Genomic DNA, 27,840 nt, shown 5'->3' with positions numbered 1-27,840 from the left:
CTGGGATGAGACAAACTAACGAGAAGTGATTGGATATTCCGCTCACAGCAGCAGGCGGGAGCAGCAGTGGGACATCACGACTCAGACGGGATGATGTCACTTCGTCGATGCCTCTCAATACGACGTTGGAGTGATACATTTGAGGTGTAGTCGCAATAAATCTGTTGTTCCGACTAAAAGCCAAGTGTCCAAAAAGGTCAAACAGGACAATCAAATCATGTCCCGAAGTTATTTTGGAATGCGCTAGTGTTTATTTTGGCTGTGATCATGTCTCCATGCTGATGAGGCACATTTTCAGATGGATGTGTGTCTGTGCTGAGACAGCATATCTACAGATGGATGGAAAAACGGTGGCCAAGATCTCTGAGGACATAAAGACATTTAGAGGAGACGTTTCGGGGGGGCCACTTGTCCGTGATTTGAGTGAGACAAAGTTGATAGCTGCTGTCTGGTGTCTGCTGCTTGCTTCATGGCCACGGGCTAATAAAAGCCTCCTTTCGTAATGTCTTGTGTGGGATGAGATATATCCTGTTTAGCCAGGCCCTCTAAATGTATTTGTAAAGCCAATGAGCAAACTGGCAGACAATAACGGGCACTCTGTTTTGACAAGCTCTCACTCATGCGTTATATATATACTTCAACCTACAAGTACAGTACCTCACAAAAATTTTGCGGCTTTGATCACTCCATCAAAAAGCATGAACTCATTCAAAGACGTTTTTAGAATCCTGAACGCCTGAGCCCAACAACTTATCTTTCATTCATTTATTTATGTTTTGAACAAGCGGCTAAATTAAGTGATGACGCAACTCCCCACTAATGCATTTGGTTTCAGAACAAGTTTAAGCCATATAAACGGCCACTAGGTGGCAGAAGTGCATTTGATTAGAGATCCGGTGGACTATGTTCTACAGCTGATTATTCAAGAAGTCTTTCATTAGAAAGACTAATCTTTTCTAATCTTTTCTTTTGGTAGGTTGCATGTTTATATCAAAAATAGAACACAACGTTCTGTGTGCATTGAAAGATGAGTCAAAATCATCCAAAATGGCTGTTACTGAAGGGGCTGTCTTTTGAAAAACGTCTGGGATTGAATGAGTTCAAGAATAAATGTTTCATTCATTTTCTACCACTTATCCTCACGAGGGTTGCGGGCGTGCTGGAGCCTATCCCAGCTGTCTTTGGGCGAGAGGCGGGGTACACCCTGGACTGGTGGCCAGCCAATCACAGGGCACATATAGACAAACAACCATTCACACTCGCATTCATACCTATGGACAATTTGGAGTCGCCAATTAACCTAGCATGTTTTTGGAATGTGGGAGGAAACCGGAGTACCCGGAGAAAACCCACTCATGCACGGGGAGAACATGCAAACTCTACACAGAGATGGCCGAGGGAATCAAACTCAGAGAGTTTGAAGTCTATGCGTTAAACACTCATCCACCGTGCAGCCCTAAATGTTTCATTGTGGTCTGTTGTTCGTCAAAAATATGCATATAGAGTATATGAACATTTTACATATTTCTAAATTGAGCATTTGCAATAAAAAATGAACAAAATGATACAAATGCAAGGCATTCAGAAGATGCATTCAAATGCATGTCATTGATGTAATAATCTACATTGGTCACAAAGTGTTAGTAAAGTTAGATTGATTAGACCAGGGGTAGGCAACCCATGTCTCTTAAGCCTCATTGTTGTGGCTCCATTCACAATGCTCCAATATTTCCTTAACACTCGAGTGGGTAAAATATCAGACTTCCTATAAAACCGTGAATGCATCCCGGCTGAGTTCTGACCAGTGATTGGATGAACGCAAGCTAGGGAGGTGGCTTTGGTTGACACGTGACAGACATGTCTTTTTCCCCAGCCTAACCATCAGTATATTCCCAAAGAAAATAAACATCTCAGAAGGAAATAGAGTTTTTTAGTTCTGCACGAACAGATTCCTTTGTCTCCTCTGCCAACATATTCTTGATATGTGACAAAAAAAAAACCCTGAGACGTTTTCAAAACAAGCACTTAACACTGAGAAGTAGTCATTTTTTTCAGCTCTGCACACCCTACCCTAACCCTCTGAACCTAAGCCCTAATACTAACTCCCTAACTTCCTAACCCTAATCCTACCCTAACCCTCTAACCCTAAATTAGATAAGTTTATATTCATTTATACAGACATTTACAGTATAGAAATTTATCTTGGATACTAGCAAGATACAGTACTCAACACCCGCCGCTTTTCCTCTTCTGAGCTACTTTGACAGTTCAAACTTCCCTCCACATCTGACGCCAATTAGCCTAATTTTTCAAATACAAAAATAAAAATTTGCATAAAGCAAATCCAATCTCATGTTGTGAGGTGCATTAAATAAAATACTTTCAAATGATCCTTCAAGGGTATACTTATCATAGAAAAACTATATATATATATCTTTGATTAATTGCGATTAATTACAAGTTAACTATGAACAAGGTGCTATTAATCATGATTAAATATTTGAATTGCTTGACAGCCTTAATGTTTGGTATCTACTGACAATGACTAAACACAGCCACCGAATTTTGACACCCTCGATTTAGGCAATAAATCAGAGGAGTCAAAGCTTGTTTTCATTGAGGGCCACATCACAGGTATGGCTGCCCTCAGAGGGCTACTACATATGAATACTCTATGTAGTATCAATTATCAAGTATCAATTGCTTGTGTATTTGATAATTATTTTTATACTAACAAACTGATAGATAACTTTGAAATCCATCAGTCAAGGTGACAGGGAGATACTCAAGTTTCAGAGGAAAATATGCTTGGAATAGCATGTCAGATATTTATAGAATTATTATGCATATTTCTTTGTTGATAGAAAATTTATTTTTAGCATTTAATTTGAATAACATTTAATTTTTTACAATTTATCAAGAAAGATCGTTTATTTTTTGACGCAGGCTTTTACGGGCCACATAAAATGATGTGGTAGGCCAGGTCTGGCCCCCGGACCATGCGTTTGACACCCGTGGTCTAAATGTCGGCACTGTAGAAGCTGTGAGGTTCAATGGAGGCATCTCAAGTGATGGTGAGAAGATACACGATAATGGTAGATAAATCCATACCTGATTGGTGCACTAATTTGACCAGAGAACATCTTGGTGGTGTTCTCATCAGCAAGGTTCTTGCAGTGATTGTGTATTCTTTATCTCTCATTTAAAGCAGGAAATTAGCGGTGTAACGATTAGTGGTTGCCAATACGATTCAAGGAAGATATTGATTGATTGATGAATTGTTACACCCCATCATCTAGGTCTCTTCATTGGTCGCGGCACATTCTAAAAATATCGTTTAACAAGTACAATACACAAAAAGGAAACCAACAGCAGCAAAAATTGTAAACCAATAGTCATTTTACAAGAATAAAGTTACTATTTAAGGTTCTAATTAGGGATGTCCAATAATTATTGAACCGATATCAGCATAAAAATGCAATATCAGTTCATATCGTTTTTTTCCCAATCATGAAAACCGATATCGGTATCGGAAATTTAGAATTGGACAATATCAGCATTTTGGACATAGTAGTAATGTAATGAGAAACAAACAAACAATGAATAAAGTTAGCATTTTTGGGAATGACGCAGGATAAGTTATAATATTATAACTTATACAGTTATAATATTATTATAATATAACATTATAATGTTATAATATTAATAAAGTCAAAATAATGATAAAAAAGTCATATTCTAACCCAAAAAATCAAGTCATGAGGAAAAATTATGATGTAAAAAGGCTGAGGCTGCACGGAGGATGAGTGGTTAGTATGCAGGCCTCACAGCTAGGAGACCCGAATTCAATTCCACCCTCGGCCATCTCTGTGTGGAGTTTGCATGTTCTGTTTGTCTATATGTGCTCTGTGATTCAAGGAAGATATTGATTGATTGATTGATGAATTGTTACACCCCTACTAGAAATAGAATAAAAAATGAATAAAATATAAACATATTGCCCCAAAACATGCTGGGAAGTAATGCAGAGGCTGAGTGGAGTGATACATGTAATGAGAGTGAAGAGCATGACAGCGGGAGAAAGAAAGACAGAAGATTAAAGGAGCTGGAGTACGTTTCCCTTTCAAAGACTTCTGATCCAATATGCAGCATCCCGACTGGTTTGGCTGCAGGACCCACCACCGCCCATTTATGGCAAGCGGCGACCCAAATTGCAGACATTTTTCAACTCAAATATCATCTATTTCATGAAAAGACATTGCAGATTGAATTTGAGGGTGTGCAAAATAGTAGCGTGTTCCAGCACAAGTTTAATGAACATTCCAATGTGGTCACATGACAGCTTCATGCCTTGACGGCTTCATGCTCTCCTTTGCCGAGATCTTGCCACTCACAACACACTGTGCTTTTCACCTACCGTTCACCATGCTCATTTGTTACTACAAGGATGCCCGGCATGCTTTGCGGGTATGGTTTTGATTCCTGCATAGTCTGTGATAGCCGCAGTTTGTGTTGGCTTATGGTTTCAAATTAAGATCACGTCCTTAAAGGGGACCTATTATGCTAATTTCCGGGCATTTGTATTGAGATTAGGACTCCTATAGAGCAACCAATGCACATTTTGATCTTCCAGAATCTGCACCTATTCCAGCTGAATTTCCTTGGATTTCCAAAACATCCATCCATCCATTTTCTATGCCGCTTATTCTCACTAGGGTCGCTAGGGTAGGCTGGAGCCTATCCCAGCTGTCTTCGGGCGAGAGGCGGGGTACACCCTGGACTGGTCGCCAGCCAATCACAGGGCACATATAAACAAACAACCATTCACACTCACAATTTGGAGTATTTTGGCCTCATTCTTTCCGTTCATTCCATTATGGAAGTGGTGCGCAGAGGCAAATGCAGAGTGAACCCTCTTGTCATCCAGTCTGTGTGGCACAGAAAAACACGCAGAAGAAACGCACACGGTCGAGGTCGTCATAATTATTGTTTGGTTAATCGATTAATGAATTATTGTGACATGCCTGGTGCTTCATGTAGACAATGTACTGTATCTTTAAGTCAGTGTCTTGGCGGTTTATCCTGTTGTACTGACTCACTATTTATACAGTTAGGTCACCTGCACATATGATGATATATACGTAGTACATTCATTCATTCATTTTCTACCGCTTATCCTCACGAGGGTCGCAGGGTGCTGGAGCCTATCCCAGCTGTCTTCGGGCGAGAGGCAGGGTACAGCCAATCACAGGGCACATATAGACAAACAACCATTCACACTCACATTCATACCTACGGACAATTTGGAGTCGCCAATTAACCTAGCATGTTTTTAGAATGTGGGAGGAAACCGGAGTACCCGGAGAAAACCAGCATATGCACGGGGAGAACATGCAAACGCCACACAAAGATGGCCGAGAGTGGAATTGAACTCGGGTCTCCTAGCTGTGAGGCCTGTGCCCTAACCGATATAAAGTACATGATACCACTTGTGCTTGCAAATAGTTAGCTGAACTTCACTGGCCGTGTACTTGTACAAGGACAGTAAAGTTGACTCTAATTTGCATACACAGGGGAAGGATGGAAAACATTTGTTTTGATTAGTGTTGGCAGCCCCCCCCGTGGAAATGGAAGGACATTTGGTATGAAACTGCACACCTTACGTCTTGTCCTTCCCTTACGTGTATCTTTGCAGACATCCCTCCACGCCTGGATGTGTGTTATGGCTCCATGTGCGGATAAAGCACATATATCAAACTGTCATGGAGGAACACTGTGGAATGCCCTGGCACTCACAGCTGGGTCTGTTTTCATGATCCCAGCAGGCCCCGGCAGCCCACCCGCCGCATTTGGCCACGCTTGTCTTACCTGTACCTACCGAACCCAGCACAGGCATCCCGGCAACCAAGCAGCCTGCATTTCTAATCATAATAATAATGATAATGATAGTAATACAGAGGGCAGCTGAGGCAGAAACAGGCTCCGCTGTAAGCCAAGGTAAGCCACGGTTGGCTTGACAGACTCCCAGTCCTGTTCTCCGGTTGCATGGCTTGCCAATCAGATAGGAGCCAAATCACACGCCACTCACCAATAAATACACACCGGCCCCGACAATGCCAATGAACCACTTGTCTACAAGCTGGAATAAAGAGAGTGTCGGCAAATCCCTTCATCTAGGTCTCTTCATTGGTCGCGGCACATTCTAAAAATATCGTTTAACAAGTACAATACACAAAAAGGAAACCAACAGCAGCAAAAATTGTAAACCAATAGTCATTTTACAAGAATAAAGTTACTATTTAAGGTTCTAATTAGGGATGTCCAATAATTATTGAACCGATATCAGCATAAAAATGCAATATCAGTTCATATCGTTTTTTTCCCAATCATGAAAACCGATATCGGTATCGGAAATTTAGAATTGGACAATATCAGCATTTTGGACATAGTAGTAATGTTATGAGAAACAAACAAACAATGAATAAAGTTGGCATTTTTGGGAATGACGCAGGAAAAGTTATAATATTATAACTTATACAGTTATAATATATTATAGTTATATAACATTCTAATGTTATAATATTAATAAAGTCAAAATAATGATAAAAAGTCATATTCTAACCCAAAAAATCAAGTCATGAGGAAAAATTATGATGTAAAAAGGCTGAGGCTGCACGGAGTATGAGTGGTTAGTATGCAGGCCTCACAGCCAGGAGACCCGAATTCAATTCCACCCTCGGCCATCTCTGTGTGGAGTTTGCATGTTCTCCCCGTGCATGCGTGGGTTTTCTCCGGGTACTCCGGTTTCCTCCCACATTCCAAAAACATGCTAGGTTAATTGGCAACTCCAAATTGTCCATAGGTATGAATGTGAGTGTGAATGGTTGTTTGTCTATATGTGCTCTGTGATTGGCTGGCCACCAGTCCAGGGTGTACCCCACTTCTCCCCCAAGAACAGCTAGGATAGGCTCTTCCCCGCAACCCTTGTGAGGATAAGTGGTAGAAAATGAAAAAAATAATATTTATTATGAGAAAATATGAGAAACTAACAAAAATAATTTTGGGAAAAAGTCAAAAAAAGTTGGCAATGAAGTCAAAATATTATGCGACTGAAGTCATAATTACAAGAAGAAAATTTCCAAGAGGAAAGTTGAAACAGTTGTACATCACGTATGGGAATAAAGTCAAACTATTAGGAAAAGAGAATTGATGAAGAATATTTATATTCGGAACGCCCGCCTTCCTAATCTTTCCAAAAGCATATGAAGTTTAAAGTCAACTTAGTGTGGACGTTTCCACGCTGTCCCACTTGAAGGTACAATTGAAACACATTTGAAGCTTCCAGGTTACCAATCCCTCAACTTGTCAGCCTTTCATGTCTTGGGGAGAGAGTGAGAAAGCGGAGCTGCCCAGTGGGAGTGTGTTGTCTCAGTGCCAGGGCAAAAAATAGAGTCAATTGCAGAGCTTTCCGAGAACACCCCACTATGCTGCATGACCTCAAAATAAAAAACACACACATCAAACATCAAGTGTGTGCTGCCCTAATTCTCCCCCCGCCCGTTAGGCCAGCTCCTGTGACCAAAAAGTGGAGTCCCAGCGCTAAATGTATGTGCCAAATGCCAATGAAGGAGTCTCTCAATCGGATTCACAGATGTTGATGACTGCCCCGTCTCAGCTTACAGCGGAACACACAGACAAATAGACACAACATTAGGTACACTGGCACAATCTAACGAGCTGTCTTAAAAGGTCCCATATTCTGATCGCTTGTGTGTGGCTGTAATGTTAATGAACTGTTGAACTGTTATTGTTATACTTTTATACCGTTCTACTTTTTACAGTTCATTTCTCATCATAGAGTAAATATTTCAACTCTAAATTATATTTGTCCTAATAATATTACAAGATTATTTTCGTAAAAATTGAGACTTTTCCTGGTTAAAATATGACTTTTTTCTCTTCATATTTGGACTATTACTTATGAATTTAGAGCTGTTTTTTCAATTTCTGTTGTTGTTTTTTTCACCAACGACTTTCTCCATATCAATGTTCTTTTATGATTATGGCTTTATTCCCATCATTACTTTTTTTCTTGTAAATTATATTTTGTATTTATATTATATATATGTAATTATATGTTTTTGCCAAATCAAATTTTCCAATAAATTACTACTGTTTTGTTTCTCATAATATTACGATTTTATATAATATTGCATATTTTTTCTTTAACATTTCTATTTCATTTTAACATCTGCTACTAAAATTACTTTAATTTTTCACGTAATATTAGGACTTTTTTCTCGTTAGAATATGATTTTTTTTTTTATATTTTGACCTTATTCTCTGAACTTTGTAAGTTTTTCTGCAACTTTCCAAAAATTACAACATCATTCACTGTTTTGTTAAAAATTTATTTTTTCTTTCATATTTAAACTTTTTGCTACCAAAATGATATTTTTTTTCATCTATTTTTCATCATAATTAAACAATAACTATTTGTCTTTAGACTTCAACTTTTTTGTCTTAATTGTTGATGTTTTTTGGTTTTTTTTTAGAATATGCTGCTGCTCTTTGGTGTCCTCCAATAAGATAAAGTCAGTAAGTTTTTTCTGTTACGGATCACCACAGCGTTGGTCTCACTGTGATTGCGTAGTAAATAAAACATGCACTCTCGACTCTTCTGTATTGCAAGCTGTTAAAAAAAGCAAACAGTGCAGAGGTGATCAGAGTCGCTCACCTTGAGCGAGTCAAAACAGGCGATGACTCGGCCGTTCTCCACTTGACAGCTCTTGGCAGGGTGAGCGAACTTGCACTCGTTGTCCGGTCGTGAACACGTTCCTCTTTGGAATTCCCGGCAAACCTCCAAAGTCAGCCACTTTGTGTCCCGAATGGGTGCCACGTTCACCGCCATTTTGAAGCAGCAGCGGCAGGAGCAGCCGGGGGGGGCAGATGAAGAGTAATGTATATCCAGCGAATGCGGGTATGAGCGCTCCTGTGTGTCGTAATGAGGATGAATAAGTCAATGACATGGGAGAAGGTGGACTTTAAACGTCTTTGTCAGGACGCCGTTGGAGCCTCGGAGGCCTCTTGGAGGGGGGGTCTACCACCTGTAGCTCATCCTTAGGGAGGGTTTGGCTCAAACAGGAAGACTTTAGTGGTCAGATGTTGCACCGTTTAATCTCCGCAACGCTATCAAGCTTGCTCCTCTAAAGTGTCAGACGAGAGGATGCTAAAACATTATTGATTGCGTCGGCCCATGATGGGAAGACGCAGGGCTCGGGGGGAGGAGAAGGGTGTGGTGGCGGGACAAAGGAGCAGCCACGTCTTTCCCGCTCACAGGAGCTGATGGGATCTGTCGGTCCTTAACATCAGGCTCTATCTGCAGAGGAGCAAAGAGGGGGGATGCTGGGATAAGGAGGACGGAGGTAGGGGTGCGGTGCACAGCGTCCTTGGCCGGGGATGTCAGCGCTGGTGAGTCTGACGGGCCCAGAAGCCCAGGTGATTGAGTGCAGAACCACAGGCAGGCGAGCAAGAAGGCACTTCTCTCTGTGGAAAAGGAGGGAATAGTGTCAGTGGGACAGGACAACATTCAGTGGTGGCTTGACTTTCCCTGCTGAGTATCCCTGTTTTTCCCAGTGGTGCGTGAAAGACAAACAGGAACACTGAGTGAAAGCGTTCAAATGGTCGTTTGGCATTAAATGAGCGCGTCAACTTTTTTTTCTTAAAAAAGCAGGCTTCACTCCACATCTTAAAATAATACACAAATAAACATAAACTAATACAGTTAGAGATGTGGCAATCCTTTTGTGTTTCTTCTGCAAATAGGCTAAGCTAGTGTGATGCTGCTGTACGAACGTGTTATGTTAGCAGTGCAGCGCACTTAGCTAGGCTAGAGTTTCTAACGTTGGCTTCCACCTCCTATATGGCAACATTTACAGTGAAAACTGAATAAAGTACACAATTGTACTTCCAGGAGAAAGAATGTTGGCCTCCGCCAGGCTGACCTTCATAATGTTTATGGACAGAATTCCGAGGTGCAGACAAGGTGTCGAGGGAGTCCAGTTTTTGGGTCTTAGGATCTTGTCTCTGTCATTCACAAACCATGTGGTCCTGGTGGCCTGTGACCTTCAGTGTTTACTGGGACAGTTTGGTTCTGAGTGTGAAGCTTCTGGGATGAGACTCAGCACCTCCAAATCAGAGGCCATGGTTCTCAGGGGTGCCCCCTCTGAGTTGGGGGGTCCAGGTGGAGGAGTTCAAATATGTCGGCCGTCAAATATGTCTTGCCCGTTCCTTTGGTTTTTGACCAAAAGAACAAGATCGCCCAACCACCGTAGGGTGTCCAGATGCCTCCTGGACACCTGTGTTCTGGGCATGCCCAGCCAGGAGGAGAACTAGGACACACTGGAGAGATTATATCTCACAGCTGGCCTAGAAATGCCTTGGTGTCTGCTGCCCCCGCAACTCGGATAAGCGAAAGAAAATGCATGGATGGATGGATATTATATTACTTTTGCAAAATTATGACATTTTCTTGTTGCATTACAATTTGTCTGTCGTAATATTTTTTATTTTTTTGTAAAATTACTGCAGATTTTTTAATTTGTTGGTATGTTTTTTTTTGTTTTTTTTTTTGCTCAATTATATTTTTAGAATGTGCCAGTCAAAAAACAACCATGGGCTGCAAGTGGCCCTGGGCCGCAGTTTAGACGATGATGTACTGTAATCCCTCGTTTATAGCAGTTAATTGGTTCCAGACACAAAAGTGCTCAATCGGTTTCCATAAGGTAGAATTCATTCTTATATATCAAATTAAAACAAAAAAAACACAACACTTGTTAAGACCGTCTAAATATGCTTTTTAACATTATTGGAGCCATCGAGACATGAAGTAACACCCCTATAGTCAGCTTTACACCCACATTACACAATCTAGTCGATGTAATCAGAGAAAATGTAAGCAGTAAATCAGACTCTTGTTATTATGATGATGATTATTATTGAATCATTGAAGCCTGCAATAAAAGCCTGTTGTTTGGGCAATCAACTACTCTCACTAAACATTACATTAACATTACTGGCATCTAGTGACCGGTATAGAGTTCTACATTTCATTGAATGCATCTTCCAAATGCCTTATATTTGTATTTTATTACATTTAGTCATTTTAATACTTGAAAATGCTTTATAAAATATGTAACATTTGATTAAATATGCATATTACGACTAATAATAAGCTATATTATTGATTGTATATTTGAACATGAGTTCAGACATGTTACGTGTACTACACGTTCAGGTTTTTGATGATTGTGTGAAAAATCCATTTTATTGTGTGATGTCGATGGTCTAGGGGTTAGCGCACAGACCTCACAGCTAGGAGACCAGGGTTCAATTCCACCCTCGGGCATCTCTGTGTGGAGTTTGCATGTTCTCCCCGTGCATGCGTGGGTTTTCTCCGGGTACTCCGGTTTCCTCCCACATTCCAAAAACATGCTAGGTTAATTGGTGACTCCAAATTGTCCATAGGTATGAATGTGAGTGTGAATGGTTGTTTGTCTATGTGTGCCCTGTGATTGGCTTGCGACCAGTCTAGGGTGTACCCCGCCTTACGCCTGAAGACAGCTGGGATAGGCTCCAGCCCCCCCCGCGCCCCTCGTGAGGAAAAGCGGTAGAAAATGAATGAATGAATGAATTGTGTGATGTATATAAAAAAATTCTTTAACTCAGACGGTGCCATGAGTTTTGTCACCGAGCTGTCAATCTTCCCAGCTGTAAATGAGATGGGAATCATCCATTGAGCTGCTGGGATGTTTCTAATATCGGAGTTGGCAGCTGGCCACTGGGAAGGGAGAGGAGGGCCATGTGAGGTCTCTCATCACAAAGGGAGGGAGAAGTGATGATATTCTCTTCCACTTCCTTGTTAGATCAGCTCAAACAAACTCATTCTGACCTCCACGCTCACTCTGGGATGTTGAAACGGCCACCGCCCCTTCTCCCTCCCAAAAAAAAACTCTAACAGCTGCTCCGTGCACAGCAAGCGCCCCCATGCCCACGGCCCACATGTTGTTACATCACGTCTTCATTCAGCCTACGCACTCCAACAGATGTGTTTGTGAATACGCTATTGTCATATTGTCAGGGCTTTATTTAAACACCACTTTTTCTGTCTACAAAAAAAACCCACTATGTTATTATTCTGTCTTGTTCCTAAGAAAAAAGCATGCACAAAATAGAAATCTGCTCTTAGTAGACTGCCCACTAATATTAATTACAAGACTTCAGACGTAAACAGAATGGCCACACTGCCTTTGGGTTATTTTATTTCATCATCATGATTAATTATTTTACAGCAGGGAATCACTAACTAATCACTAACTAATCGCTAATTAGACTAGCTACATGGTGAAAAACAGAACTTTGGAAGTCCGCTTTTCACACTTGCATTGAACACATCACAAAAAGCAGTCAGCTGGGATAGGCTCCAGCATACCCCCGCGATCAATGTAAAGTATTCAGAAGACCCTTGATGTCACATCTTGATTGGCCCTGACTCTTCTCCAGTCGGGAACACATTCATAGCAGCACACACAAGCAAGCTTATTAATGTCTCAAATGACTTATTTAGTATCATTATGTCGACGATATTGGGTGCAGAGGTGTTATTCATGTCTAGAGGGCTCTAAAAAAAACATTAAAAAACATATTTAAGTCGTGGTTTTCTATGCACCAACCATCCATCCATCTATCCATCCATCCATCTTTCCATCTATTTTTTATGCCGCTTAACTTCACAGGTATGTCTTTGGGCGAGAGGCGGGGTACACCCTCGACTGGTGGCCAGCCAATGGCAGGGCACATATAGACAAACATATAGAACAACCATTCACACTCACATTTATACCCTCTAATTTGCAGAAATTCACTTAGCACGGAACCTATTTACATAAAGGAGGTGTTACTGTACTGTGACTATGGGGACACGCAATACATCCAACCAAGAAGCAAATAGAGTAATGCATAATGTCTTTCAGTCCTTCAAGGATTTTGAGGGTTTTTTGTGATCATTGTGGCCTAAAATGTGTGATTTTAGAGTGGCTTTTTCACAAAGTGAAACGGTAAACTAACAAAAATGACATCTATAGTTCATAGCAGCAGCCCTGACAAAGTAAAAAGTATAAAATCATTGATGCTGCAGACGACTAAACTATGTAAACTAAAAACAAAATCAAAAGGATGCAATGATGCCACTCTATTTTGTAATGCAACTCATGTGCATATGCTAAAAAGTTATATAAAAACTTCTCAGCTTGGTCATACACAGTATGTGAAAAAGCATATTACTACAATTATCTTTGTACCTTGACCTTTTTCCCCCATTTTTGCAATTTTTCTTTGATAATTTTAATAATTTTTAATAATTTTCTTCTCATAATATTATACTACATTATATTATTTTTATTATATTGGGTTATTTCTATTTATTATTATTAAATTTGTTTTTTATTATTATATTTATTCCCAAAATATTTGGACTTATTCCCATAATATTCAAACTTTTTCCCAGCCAAATTTTAAATAAATTACAACTTCATATTGTTTTTTGTTTCTCATAATATTACAACTTTTAAAAAAGTATTTTTTATTTAATATTTAAACTCTATGCTAATAATATGCCATCATTTTTCCCTCATAAAATTACTAGTTTATTCTGATAATATTGCATTTTTCCCCATTAGAATAGGACTAATTTAATACAAATATTTTATTTTGTTGACTTTTTTCTAATAAATTACTTTTTCAGAAACCTAATTTTCCAAAAACAATAAATGTATTTGTTGTTTTGTTTGTTTCTCATAACATTCAGATGTCTTTGTTTAATATCTCAACTTTGTGCTACTAAATTCTTCATAATATTACAATGTTATTCTCTTAAAATTACAACTTTTTATTTCTAGATTACAACTTCTTTTGCCCAATTTTTTGACTATATTCTATTCTATATATTGTATATTCTACATATATTTTTTTTCCATTTTTGATAGTTGGACTCAAACGGCCCCCAGGTCACACTTGGAGACCCCTGCTACATGCAACTATGCCTTTCAATATGTTCTTTATTCAGCATATATTGAGGATGAGTGTATTTACCAACATCTGTGAACCAACAGTTTCATCTGCTGCCATTTATGGAAGTGAGGACATGGGTGGGCCTTGCAGGGACACATTGCTCAATCCTGTAGGGTCTGGTCTTTATAACCAGATTGGGGCAGTTACGTCTTTGGTGGAGTAGTTTTTAGGTCAAAAATGATATTCTGGGCTACGTTTACGTGTGTAAGTGTATGAGGCAAAAAATAGAGCAACAAAATGAGCCTCCTGGATGGCATCTCAGGCTGTTAGTACCTGACTATTGTTACAACGTCTCCCCAAATGCACCTACGGGGCCAGATGTTAGGATCATTTTTCGGTGTGCAAATAAAACACCAAGACAATGAAATATGCCTGGAGGATATTAAGGTGGCGGATTTTTAAAAAAGTGGTTTTAATATGCATGCAGCAGGTGTGAGCAATAATTCAAATGAGCCTGTCCATATCTGCAATGGTGTTCTGGTGTGGAATGCTACCAAAAGGAAAGCAGCACTGAATGAAGGAGGGAGTGCAGAGAAGCATCATTGATGTTTCACTATATAGGGGCAGAATGTCACTGAAGGACGGCGGCCCATCTCTTATCCAAATTGCTCCCCCGGCTCACACTGTCAATGCAGACTCTTAATGAGCCAATGTTTGCAAAAAAAAAAAGGCCTTATTGCACCCAGTGTGCATTACACAGCATGTACAAGCAGTGGACACAACATAAGGTACACCCGCAGACATCCACATTTAAAGGACAGAATTAAAGGGGATCTATGATGCTTTTTCCACTTTTCTGACCTATAAATGTATAAATGAAGTTAGAATGTTGTATTCTTGTGTTAAACCATGCCAAGGTTTCAGATCATTGCATATTTTGAGTGAGCCGTGAAAGAAGTTTGGAATCAGAAAGTTATTTCTAACACTGACTCACTGTGATGTCACAGCGGTCCCACTTCCTTAAATGGGCGTGCCAGGGTACAAGCTGTAGGCCTTCCCCTCCCCCTGGTCTGTCTTAGGAGTGTGACCAATCACAGCGGAGTGAGCGTGCCCGTAGGAGGGCCGAGGATAGTATACATTAAAACAGACCATTTTGGAAAACCAAGGAAATGCAGCTGGAATAGGTGCAGATTGTGGAAGCTCTAGAAAGCTTTCTGTGCAGGTTATCGTGTGTAGATGCTCTATAGAAGTGCACAACTCAATGAGCATAATAGGTCACCTTTAAACACCAAGTTGTGATTGACATTTTAAAAGCGGTAATATTGTCTCAGGTCTCAAGTACCAGTTAACAACAATTTGCTTTTTCTTTAGCTTTATACAACTCTTACTCCAAACGAATAATAAAAAGTGTATTTATTTGTTTACATTGTGGCTGTTTTGACAGTCGTTTTTTCCATGAGCACTGAACACATCACAATAACACAACATTAAATTTTGCTTTAAAAAATGATTTTAAAACTGAATTTTCTTTCAAAATCTTCCTTTAAAGTCGCTTTAAAATAGGGTTGTCCAAAGTGCAGTCTGTGGGCATTTTTTGGGGGGGGGGGGGGGGGGGGGATTCTAAAAATATAATTTAACAAGAAAACAAACAAAAAAAACAATACAAATTGAAAATTCTGTCAAAATATTGAGGAAAAACTAAAGTTGTAAATATTATAGGAAAAGTCACAATTTTATGAGAATAAACGTTTAATATTATGAAAATTAATAATGTTGTTTTAATAGCATAGATCTGAAATAATAAAATAATATTTTTTAAGTTGTAATATAATGAAAGACAAACTAAATAATTTAGGTTCTAATGTTATAAGAATAAAAGCAAAGTATTATGAGAATAAAGTTGGAATTGTGCAAAGGAAATGTATAAAAGAAAGGTGAAATAGTTGAAAAACACCTGCAGAAATGGGAAAAAAAAGCATGCGAGAACTCTGAACAAGAACTATTAAGTTGAACTCTTAACAAGAAAAAAGTTGCAACTTTATGAGAATAAACTCATCAGAATATGAGGAAAAATAATATCCTTTTAGGAGCACAGAGTGATAAATATAATATTTTAAAGTAATAATATTATGAGAAATAAAAACTCAAAATAAAATTGCCAAAACAGTTCTAATGGTTATGATAAGAAAATGTATAGCCATAATTTAGTTAAATATTTTGATTTTTTTTTTTATTGAGTGAGGCTTTTTCACCTCCATGGCAAATCTGAATTATGCAGTTCTTTTCTTGAAATATATACTTTATACTGTAACTTCTTAGCCAGTGAGCTCAAAATAACACGTTCATTGAACACGTTACCGGCGCAGCTGCCTCCACTTTACAAGAAGTGGTATTGTCTCCCATAGATTCTAAGAACACCCACTGCCAGCCCCAAAGTCACACCGCCTGTAGCCTTCAGTGTTCAATATCGCCGTCAGTATTGTTCTACAACTCCACGAGGACAGTACATAACCCAAAACAGTGAACACTTTGAGGTGGTGATGGAGGTCATGCTTTTAAAAACATTCTCACTTTTCACCTGAAAAATGTAAATCAACTGAACTTTGAACTAGTTCAAAATTGAAATTTGAAATATGAACGTCAACTCATATTACTGGTCTGCAAGCAAAATTCTTCCAGAACAATTGTAGTGACATTTTTCTTGGTTTAGCTGACTAATAAAAAAGAAGTAAGTCAGAAGTGCAGATTGGCTATAGTTTCAAAGATACAGTATTGGGTCAAAATACGAAATGTATGCAAAATAAGGCTAAAATAAAGTAGTCTATCAGAAGGTACAGTGTGTTTACAAGAAAGCAGTTCAAGTGAACATGTTCCACTTCCATTGACGGACACTGAGCACATGAATACACGGGAAGCGTGGAACCGCGGTACGACTTCAAATTGCAATTAGACGAAGCAAACCCGCCAAGGCCGTGCTGCTCTGTCATCAACAGCAGCGACAAAAGGAAGCAGAGATAGGGTCCATTTCATAAATAAATGAATCTGTGACTGGGGCTGACTGAACAAGGCTAAAACTGTGAGGGATGACTATGGCTGGTGAGGAGAGGAATTATATAAATAAAGGCATCATCAATAAGCATCTCAGCGTGTGTGAATAATGCATGCGGCCATTTCCCATAGCTGCAGGCAGCAGAGATGATTACACCATCACATCACAACTCCAGCCAAAGTTGAAGAAGAGAGAGAGGGTTGGAAGGCACACCCAACACCCTTTGACCTCTGCCCCTGCAGGAATATAGCAAACTCATCTCACCAGCAACTATATTGCTGATTCAAAATATAGATTGTATTTGTATTGTATCTCCTACGCTACTCTATTGATTAGATGTGGGAGAAAATATCGATCCTGTGATAAAACGGATCGTAATCTCTTATGATGCATTACTGATTCACCACTATCACATATGGATATTGTTGCTGACTAAGAATTTTTTTTTTATTCTTAAATGTGCAAGAATGTACGTTTTAACACCTTTTCCATGTATTGGGCCACGCGGTGGACGAGTGGTTAGCATGTAGGCCACACAGTCAGGAGATTGGGAAGACCGGGGTTGGAATCTGCGCTCGGCCATCTCTGTGTGGAGTTTGCATTCGTGGGTTTTCTCCGGGTACTCCGGTTTCCTCCCACATTCCAAAAACATGCTAGGTTAATTGACGACTCCAAATTGTCCATAGGTATGAATGTGAGTGTGAATGGTTGTTTGTCTATATGTGCCCTGTGATTGGCTGGCGACTAGTCCAGGCTGTACCCCGCCTCAGCTGTGATAGGCTCCAGCACCCCCCGTGACCCTCGTGAGGAAAAGCGGTAGAAAATGAATGAATGTTTCAACTATCATCTGCAGTCTTCTTCAGGAGGGTCAGCGAACCCACCCGGTTGGCCACGCCCCTCTATTTGTTTGATGATCTGAAATATTTACGTGTGACAAACGTCCAAAACAAACAAGAATCAGGAAAAGGGAAATACTTTATCACACCACTGTGTATGTTTCCTCATCCCCATTTCTACTTTATTCTACTAAAATATATCCGTATAATATTATTAGTTTATTGTTGTAAAACTGCACCTTTTTCTCTTAATATTTGGATTTTTTTCTCGTAAAATTACAGCAAATTTCTCTATTTCAACCTTCTTGTTTTTTTTGTTGTTATGAATTTCTCCCTGTGCACACGTGGGTTTTCTCCGGGTACTCCGTGTTTGTGTATTGCAGATGTTGTTCTGTCATTATATCAATTGCACTGTATCAGCGTATCTGTGGCAACACAATAATAATAATAATATTGCAACATTACTCCATAATTCACAGACATATTAACAACAAGGGGCAATAATGCAGCTCCTTGTTTGTGTAAAGCCATGAGTTCCGGTGCTAATGTTGTTGCTATAATGGTGCTGCTCATTTGGCTCCACTGCTTTATTTGTAGGCTGTGGTTATAAGCCTGATATAGTCTAGGGTGCTTACTTTTCATTCATGATAATAAAACACGGTTCTCCTACTGGTAAAGTTGTGAATTTCCTTCCCTGCAAGACTATTTTCTTCTACTTTATTCTTTCTATCAAAGCAAAAGCAATGGGGTCTTCTCGCTAGACTCGCTTGAACTCTGATCTGTGAAGTTTGCAGTCTGCACCTTTGCTGCAACCTCAGCTCAGCAAAGAAGGGAGGGAAAAAAAAAAACTTGGCGTGGTAATTCAGTAATATGAGCAGTTAAAGGGCGCTGACTGACGCTGCAAAAAGCAGATGTCGGATGTGTCGTATTACAAGCGCATCGCTGGCGGAGCAGGACGCTACAGTTGATGTCCGACCTGAGCTGACCTTTAAACTGATAGGAGGACCGGTGAAGGGGGGCGAGCCCATCCCAGCGGTGGTTACGGGGATGGGAGGAGCGATGCCGGCTAAAAGTGCTAATTAGTACAAGCTGGTGAGAGGCTGAGGTTGGCCGAGAGGCTGTAACAAGGTGACAAAGTGTGTGCGCTGTCACAAAGTGTCCCTCTCTGTCTCCCGACGTATAATTGAAGCAAAGTTCATGTTGTGTGTGTTTCCCCATTTGGGCGGACAAGCTTGGCTAATGAACGTCATGTTTGGAGCAGATGATTGACTCATTTCGAATTTCTAACTGGAGGTTACAAAGGTCAAAATGAGTGGCCGTTAAACGATATCGATGATGCTGACAGACTGACAGGAGAATATTTGGACACCCCTGCTTTAAAGTGACAACACATAGACATGAAACTCACAAATCATAGATTAAACAGTAGCTCTTTCTAAGTGGGAACCAATTACGAGCTAAAATGAACTCACAATCAGCTTGTCAACCCACTGGGAATGGCTGGAGGCCATCACTCAATACAGTATAACAGTCTAACTCATGGTGTCATCTTGCTATTTTAGTGCTGCCTCTGTCCACCAGAGGGACCAGAAAACCCAGAGGGAGGCTGACATCATTGCAGCACCCGGCAGCAATAACCAATGAAATGCTATACCTTATGGGATGAAGTTAAAATTTTAATTGTAAACTCGTATTGGTACTTGCCTTGTATATTTCTTACCTAGTGTTTGAGTTGCTGTGTGATGATTTTAGTGTTCTTTGTGAGATGACACTGTGAAAAGACAGACTTAAGTTATATTAATAATGACCACTTGTAATTCCCGATGGGTTGACAAGCTTGTTGTGTGTTTTCTCAAAGCTCATGATTGACTCCTGTCAAATAAAGACCTGGGCGGTCCTCAATCCGGTGCGGTTCTATACTGTATGTACAAATCAGTTTTGCTCTCTAAATTTAGTGGGTGCGGCTTAAACATCAGTGCGTCTTATACACCGGAAATTACAGTATTTCAAGTAGTTTGCGTAAAGTTTGTACTATCCACTGAAAATGACAAATAGCTGGCAACACAAATGAGCATTAATACAATTGTGCATGTGGTCTAGAGCTGCATGAGTGTTGACGGTGCAGGGGTGCTGTGGCTCATTGAGAGGAAACACAGATTCCATCATGTACTGTGTACTTCCATTGTGTATTTATGATGCAGAGCATGATCCCCGCCTTGGCAACGTGGGCTGCATGGCAGTTTTCTATAACTCACCCATGTCCATACATCGAGTCCATTTTAGGACACCAAAGACAGACTTTTTGAAAACTCTGGCCTGTGCGAAGACTAGAAATATGTAACTCCACTATCCATGTAAATAATACACTTTCCCCTGACTTTTCAGATGCTGAGAGGATATTCATGGAGGCTCCCACTCACCTATAACCCTAATGATATAGAAAATGGACTCTCATTTTCTATTGTGGAAAAGGTGTGAGTATGTTCCCATGGTATAAAGACCAAGTGTCAAGAGAAAAAAAAAACAGGAGCATGTTCGAATCTACCACCCTAACAACAAGACATTTGAGTATGTGGATGTATCTCAATCACTGCCTGTTCGCTCATTCATCATCAGTCATGATTGGCCGCACTCACAGCATCATGTGACTTTGATTAGCGCAGCTCCCCTTTTAAGAGTAAACGTCTTGATTCTATTTGCTCGCCCTCTTCTGTATCACCCTCTCCCAACCCCCGGGTTCCTTTGCACAGTGCACACAGGGTGCTGCGCCATCACAGAAATGTGCTGCAAGGTCACGAGCGTTGCTGCAACAAGAGAAACGGCTTTGAAGGCAAGGACAAAGTGGCTAATGGTGTCAGGTCCTCTGTGGTATCAATGCAATATGAGGTAACATCCATTACAAGCTCAGAGCAGCCGCAGACGCAATCATTTTGTAGACAAGGATGAGAAAATAGCTAGCAAACTGTACTGAAATATGATTACCATCATCATTATCATTTTTATGTATTTTAATACATAAAAATAACATTAACAACAGCAAACGATGAAACATCAGCAGTTTCAATGAAAAATCAAATTTTCTAAGAATAACATAATCAAAAATGAGGAAAAATACAGTCATTTTAGTAGCATAAAGCTGAAATATGTTTTCAAAAGACGTTTCTCTTAAGTCATTATGTTATGAAAATAAGGTTGAGGAATGACAATAAAGTCAAAATATTATCGCAATAAATATAAACGGATGGAACGTTTAAAAAAACATCAACAGTCAAAAAACAACTGTAATTTTAAGAGAATAAAGTCAAAATATGAAGAGAAAAAATCATATTAATTATATTTTAATGTGGAAAAAGTCATTGTTTTATGGCAATAAAGTCATAGTATTATGAGGGAAAATAACAATAATAATAACAAATAATAATCATATGAGTAGCATGAATTTGAAGTTAAAGTATTAAAGAAAGATTTCTTTGTACAGCCTTAATGTTACATTTTGTTTACATTTTGTTTACATTTTGTTTACATTTTGTTTACATTTTGTGTACATTTGCTACATGATTGACCTCAGTGGCAGTCATGTTTTCAAATGCAAATTCAAGCATTACGCTACAAACATTTGAAACTTCTGAATTTTACTTAATGATGATGTTAATGTAGACAACTACAAGAAAAGACAAACTTTAAGATGGAATTTTAGAATGGAAAAACAAATTGTTATTCTTTTCTTAGACACCAAAATCAAATAAACAACTAAATATTCTACCTTGAATAAACCATCTCAGTTTTGTCTGAATGTGTGCTAGATAGCGGGGTGTGCCCTCGGCTCCCCACTTCGGCCCCCCACTGACAATGGTTAGCATACAAAAGTCAAAGTCACACCGAGCCAGGCTAACTCTGGAAAGCGACTGTTTGCAGTGTATTCCTGTGTCCTGCAGCATCTTGCTTGGAGGTGACAGTTGGCGACAATATCCTCTATCCGTATACTCTCGTGTAAGCCCCTTTTCATGCAGTGTTAATCCTTTTCAACGCTCTTCTCACTTCCCCTTTACCAATCTTTGCTACTTCCTGGTCCACAGCAGATACCTCTTCTAATCTTCATTCTCTCTCCTTTTCCTCATTCATCAACCATCTTCCCATCACAGTACTGGCTTCTGTCAGTACACTTCCATTCCTATCCTTGACCACCCTAACCTGCTGCACGTCCTTCCCGATCCATCTCTCCCTCCTTACTGTTCAAGCTCGCGTACAAGTCATCATAGGCTTCTTGTTTGCCACCTCTACTTTCACCTTACGATTCATCTCTCTTGTACTCCTGTCTACTGTCTTCAGTCCTCTCAATGTCCCACTTCTTCTTAGCTAAACTTTTTTGCTCTTTGCTTTATTTCCAGATGACACACCTAGTACTCTCCTACCTGTCTCCCTGATCACATTTGCTGTAGTTGTCCAGTCATCTGGAAGCACCTCCTGACCACCCAGAGCCTGTCTCAACTCCTGCCTAAAAATCCTACAACACTATTCTTGTTTCAGCTTCCACCATTTGGTCCTCTGCTCTGCCTTTGCCCTCTTCATCTTCCTCACCATGAGGGTCATTCTACACACCACCATCCTACCACTACTTTGCAGTCACTGACCTTCAGATTACAGCGTCCTACACAAGATGTAGTCTACCTGTGTACTCCTACCGCCACTCTTATAGGTCACTCTATGTTCTTCTCTCTTCTGTAAGAAAATATTCACTGCAGTCATTTCTATCCTTTTGGCAAAGTCAACCACCATCTGTCCTTCTGTGTTCATCACCTGAATACCTGCCCATCTTCTCTTCATCATCTCTCTTTCCTGCACCAACATGTCCATCAAGTCCCAATGACAACTCCTTCCCTTCTAGGGATGCTCTGCATCACTTCATCAAGGTCCAGCAAGAATTTCAGTTTTTCCTCTAATTCATGTCCTACTTGTGGGGCATACCAATTTTATCAATATACCAATACCAATATCAATTTCTAGCTTCAGACTCATCACCCTATCTGACACCCTTTTTACCTCCAGGACATTCTTAACCAACTCCTCCTTCAGAATAACTCCTACTCTATTTCTCTTCCCATCTACAACCTGATAGAACAACTTGAACCCTGCTCCTAAACTTCTAGTCTTGCTACCTTTCCACCTGGTCTCCTGGACACACAGTATGTCTACCTTCCTCATCTGCATCATGTCAATCAACGCTCTACCTTCTCCTGTCATAGTTCCAACATTTAAAGTCCCTACTCTCAGTTATAGGTCCTTGGCACTCCTCTTCTTTCTCTTCTTATGGACGCATCTTCCTCCTCTCCTTCTTTGACCAACAGTAACCCAATTTCCACCAGAACCCTGATGGTGAACAGCACCGTAGGGGCTCGACTGATCCGGTATGGAAGTCGTGTTGTTGATTTGAATAGTTGGTTTGGCAAAATGTTTACGTCGGATGCCCTTCCTGACACAACCCTCTGTATTTATCCAGGCTTGGGACTGGCATAGCAAGGCACTGGCTTGTACCCCATTGAGGCTACATTAGGCAACAAACGAATGTGATTGACAAAACTCATCACCGACGCATACGGGGGACGGCGAGCTATTGTCTCCCACGGTATGGTTGGCTGTCAGTTGTGGTGGGAATTTGGGGATATCAAAATAGTTAGGAGGGACTAAAATTGTCCGGTGTTGCTAGAGTACCGAATCTTGCTCGTAGATAAAATGTAAACTTAGCAGAACTGTTTCCTCTGGCGCCAACGAGTTCCTATGTTGTATTTTTTGTACAATCAAAACATGTAATTCAGAGTTAACTGCAAAAAGTCACAGTATTGACTTCAAACATGGCGTTCATTCAACTGTATCATGTTCCATAGTTTACTTTGGGGAAAAAAAGCTTCGTAATCAGGCCCAACTTTTTAATTGACAATAGATGGCTTAAGGCCAAATATAATCCCGTCAGCCAAACTTTGTGTTCAGCACTGATTACTCGTTTCCACAGAAAAGATCAATTAACATTTCAGCGTCCCTCAACGGAGGTGTGGCGACACTGTCAGCATTTCCAATGAGCTTATCGTCTTTCTAGCCGTCACTATTTTTTTTTGTTACTTTTTTTCTACAGATGGCGTTCCCACTATGGTTATTGTTTATTACCACTATACTATGCATTGTCATCTCAGCATTCATAGCCTGCAAAGTGCTGCATAACATCCTAAGCAGCTATCTATTTCATCTAATATCTACAGCAATAAACTAAGTGCAATATTATTAACAACATAAAAATATCTCATTAAAAATATATTAAACCCGGTGACAGAGAATAACGTGAGCTGTATCCATGAGAGCCAATACGATCCAAGTGACAAATAGATTGCTCAGCAAGCCAATATATCTACTGCATTTTTAAAATACCAATAACGAAAAAAAAAATGTACTTCAAAAAACAGACTGCCACATCCCTGCAACATTAATGAGCCCCAACATCTATTTCAATGAACGAGGCCTCCAGAATCCATGTCAGGAAAGAACTTGGTCCCGCCCTTGCAAGCTCATGATTCCACTCGCCAGTCATTATGGAGTCAGATGAAGTCATTTACACTGATCACACCATCAGGGCAATATTAGACGTCATTTCTATTGTACGCACGTAGGCAGCAGTGTGGACTAGTAAGCATGAGGCAGCAGATCTGCATCATCTAGAGACGAAACAAGTGGAGAGATGAATGGAAGGTCAGCCGCCGCATTGATATTCAAGACTTGGGTGCATGAATAATATGTGTGCATATGATTAACATTGGTTACCTCTCTTTTCAGAGCTATGACTCCTCTCCTTCAGGTGTCAGAAAAACACTGTGTGTTGGTGGGGGGGGTCAGTTCAGTAGCACAAGCTGTCATCTCAACATTGCTGTGTTTGTGATTGTGTCAGGATTGTTGCTAGGCAGAATTTGTGCTCGTGTCATATGCCAGCCACGCCCACTAAGCTGTTTGAATGACATTAAAGGGATAGTTGGGATATTTTGTCATGAAATTGTATGTATGTATGCCCATCAGCATTATAGTCCATCAACAGAGACTTCCGGTATCCCCCATGCAAACACCCTTACCCTTTCCAACACATCTTGTTTTGAGAAGCCAAACTCTTCACTTCAGTAACACCAGCAACTAACCACAACTATGTTTCTCATCACTGAAATCTGTGGGCTCCGGAACCAAGTGGGGAGTAAGTCAATGTTTTATTATTTTTATGTTATTATTTTGATAATAGTAATAATTGGCCACAGTCAACCATGAAACACCGATCAATGGAATGGAATGGAATTGGCTACTGGGGGCCTGCAGTAGAGTGAAAAATGAAAGTATGCAACTTTGCCTCTTTGAGATTTTTTAAAGCAATACATGTAGCTATGCTAAGAAGTTATATATATTTCAGCATCTCAGCTTTGTCATATACTGCAGGTTAAAAAAGCTTATTTAAAATGTGCATTGTAAGTCTTTTCACCCTATTTTTCCTGTTTTTTTTTCCAAATACAGTAAAGTCTCGTTATATCGATATCGGTTATATCGAAGTACTGCTTATTACGATTCTATTTTCATTTCCTGGCAAATTTCTAGTCTTTTATGATATAATTAGTTCCGTTAGTACGATACCCGGTTATTATGATAATCTGGTTACTACGATGCCCTTTTCATCTCCTGGCAGCCAATTTGGCCTGCTTATATCGATACAAAAGCAGCTTAAATGCTGGCGTTCGTGGTTTCTCTCGTGTGTATAGATTCTATACACACGAGAGAAACCACGAACGCAGTTGGTTCTTCTGTTGCAGGCATGTGTTTGGCCAGCTATGTGGGGCGGGTTGAGCATGACCTGTGAACCAGGAAGTGCGGGAATCGGTGTGTGTGCTGTGCTCTGGTGGTGGAAGTGTGAAAAATAAAGTTGCGAGACTTTACTGTAGTTCAATTTTCATCTAAAATCTTTCAAAATTTTTTGTTCATAATGTTATGACTTTAACCCTTAAAAATGTTGACGTTTTTCACATATGCAAATGTTTCCCCAACTATCCATCCATTTTCTATACCGCTCATCCTCACGAGGGTCGCGGGCATGCTGGAGCCTATCCCAGCTGTCTTCGGGCGAGAGGCGGGGTACACCCTGGACTGGTCGCCAGCCAATCACAGGGCACATATAGACAAACAACCATTCACACTCACTTATTAACCTAGCATACCAATTAACCTAGCATGTTTTTGGAATGTGGGAGGAAACTGGAGTACCCGGAGAAAACCCACGCATTCACGGTGTGAACATGCAAATGTCCATACGGAGAATCGATCTCCCAACTGTGTGGCCTTTTTTGTCGTTACAATTTTTTCTCATAATATTTTTACTTTATTCTGGTAAAATTACGGCAGTTTTTCCATTTGTTCTTGTAAATTTTCTTCCAATAATTATTTTATTAAGAATGTAACTTTTTCCCAAAAATACTACTTTATTAATTGTTTTGTTTGTTTTCTCATAGTATTACAGGTTTTAAAAGGAGATATTTTCTTTCATATTTCATTGTACTTTTCCTTAAAATATGACATTTCAACGTTTTGCTCTTCACATTTTGACTTAATTCTTGTACATTCTTCAATTTTAGCAGTTTTTTTTTTCGTTCAATTATATTTTTAGAATGTACCAAAGGCCAATGAAGGAAAAAGAAAAAAAAACTGCCGCAAATTGGACACAGGATAGATGGGATAGACTCCATCTCTGCTGTGACCCTCAACAGGATGAGCGATAAAGCAAAAGGATGGACGGCTATCAGTTTTAGTGTGCACATATTGTGAAGAAAAGCATACATTTAATGCGTTTTACTACCTGCATGTGGTAACGCTAGTGTGCCGTAATGCAGCAGCGGCAGCGGTGAGGGTGTTACTGAGTTCATGGACATAAACCACGGCACCGCCAGACCGGTCTGCTCCTCACAGGAATAGCAATGCAGGCGGCGCACGTACGAGCTGTATACATCTCTGTGTAAAGAGTGCTAGGGATGAGACAGCGAGGCAGAGACAGACACAGATATAAAACTGCAGGAGATGCAGTCGTAAGAGGTGGGAGGTTTTGGGCGAGAAATGCAGCTGGAAAAAGTAGGGAAAAGCTCCCTCGGGTGATTTTATGTGCTTCTTCACCCACAGAGGCTTTATCATGATAAAAAGACACACATACAGGACACGGTCCTTCTCTTTTTCATCACCGCTGGGCCACCCTCACAAGCAGGCATTAAATGTCCAGACAGGTGCAAATACAAGACAGCAGACAAGCAGGTGAAATGAAAGGATGGAAAATGCTCAGCAGATATAGAAACATGGGTGGGTATACAGTTGATAAACAGGTCATCTAAAGTTCCATATTTTATAGCTCACAAACACAAAAAACATTTTGGACCATGCAAACAAGAACCTCCTTAAACTGCTTCAATTTTTGTTACTCCCATTTCTTCTTTTTGCATTTTGTTGCTCTACTTAGAACCTCCTTAAGATCCATCCATCCATTCTTTTCCTATGTCCCTTATCCTCATTAGGGTGGCGTCGGTATGCTGGAGCCAATTCCAGCTGACTTCGGGCGAGAGGTGGGGTACAACCTGTACTGGTCGTCCTTAAGATTTTTGCAATGTTTCAACTGATCTTAAAATTTGGATCAGTATAGCCATCATTTCAAAGTGGTTTAATTCATGTATGTATCCTCTTCATGCATGCATCAAACCCCAAAAAACATGACAATTTTCGACTAATTTCAATGGATTATATTTTGTACAGAGCTGCACGGTGTTTGAGTGGTTAGCGCGCAGGCCTCACAGCTAGGAGACTCAAGTTCAATTCCACCCTCGGCCATCTCTGTGT

General features: G+C 40.0%; 1 protein-coding gene across 9 annotated transcripts in view; it reads right to left on the bottom strand.

Annotated features, from left to right (window-relative positions):
- Positions 1-27,840, bottom strand: part of LOC131134153 (muscleblind-like protein 1) — a 155,143-nt gene that overhangs the window by 52,889 nt on the left and 74,414 nt on the right. For all 9 annotated transcript variants that reach the window (XM_058079084.1, XM_058079082.1, XM_058079090.1 and 6 more), the window contains one exon: positions 8,738-9,546. In XM_058079084.1, the coding sequence (XP_057935067.1) occupies positions 8,738-8,911 (174 nt within the window). In that variant the 5' untranslated portion in view covers positions 8,912-9,546. The remainder of the gene's footprint in view (positions 1-8,737; positions 9,547-27,840) is intronic.

This window comes from Doryrhamphus excisus, chromosome 8 (assembly GCF_030265055.1).
Source record: "Doryrhamphus excisus isolate RoL2022-K1 chromosome 8, RoL_Dexc_1.0, whole genome shotgun sequence".
Classification (NCBI taxonomy): domain Eukaryota; kingdom Metazoa; phylum Chordata; class Actinopteri; order Syngnathiformes; family Syngnathidae; genus Doryrhamphus; species Doryrhamphus excisus.
This window is presented reverse-complemented; position numbering and strand designations above follow the sequence as displayed.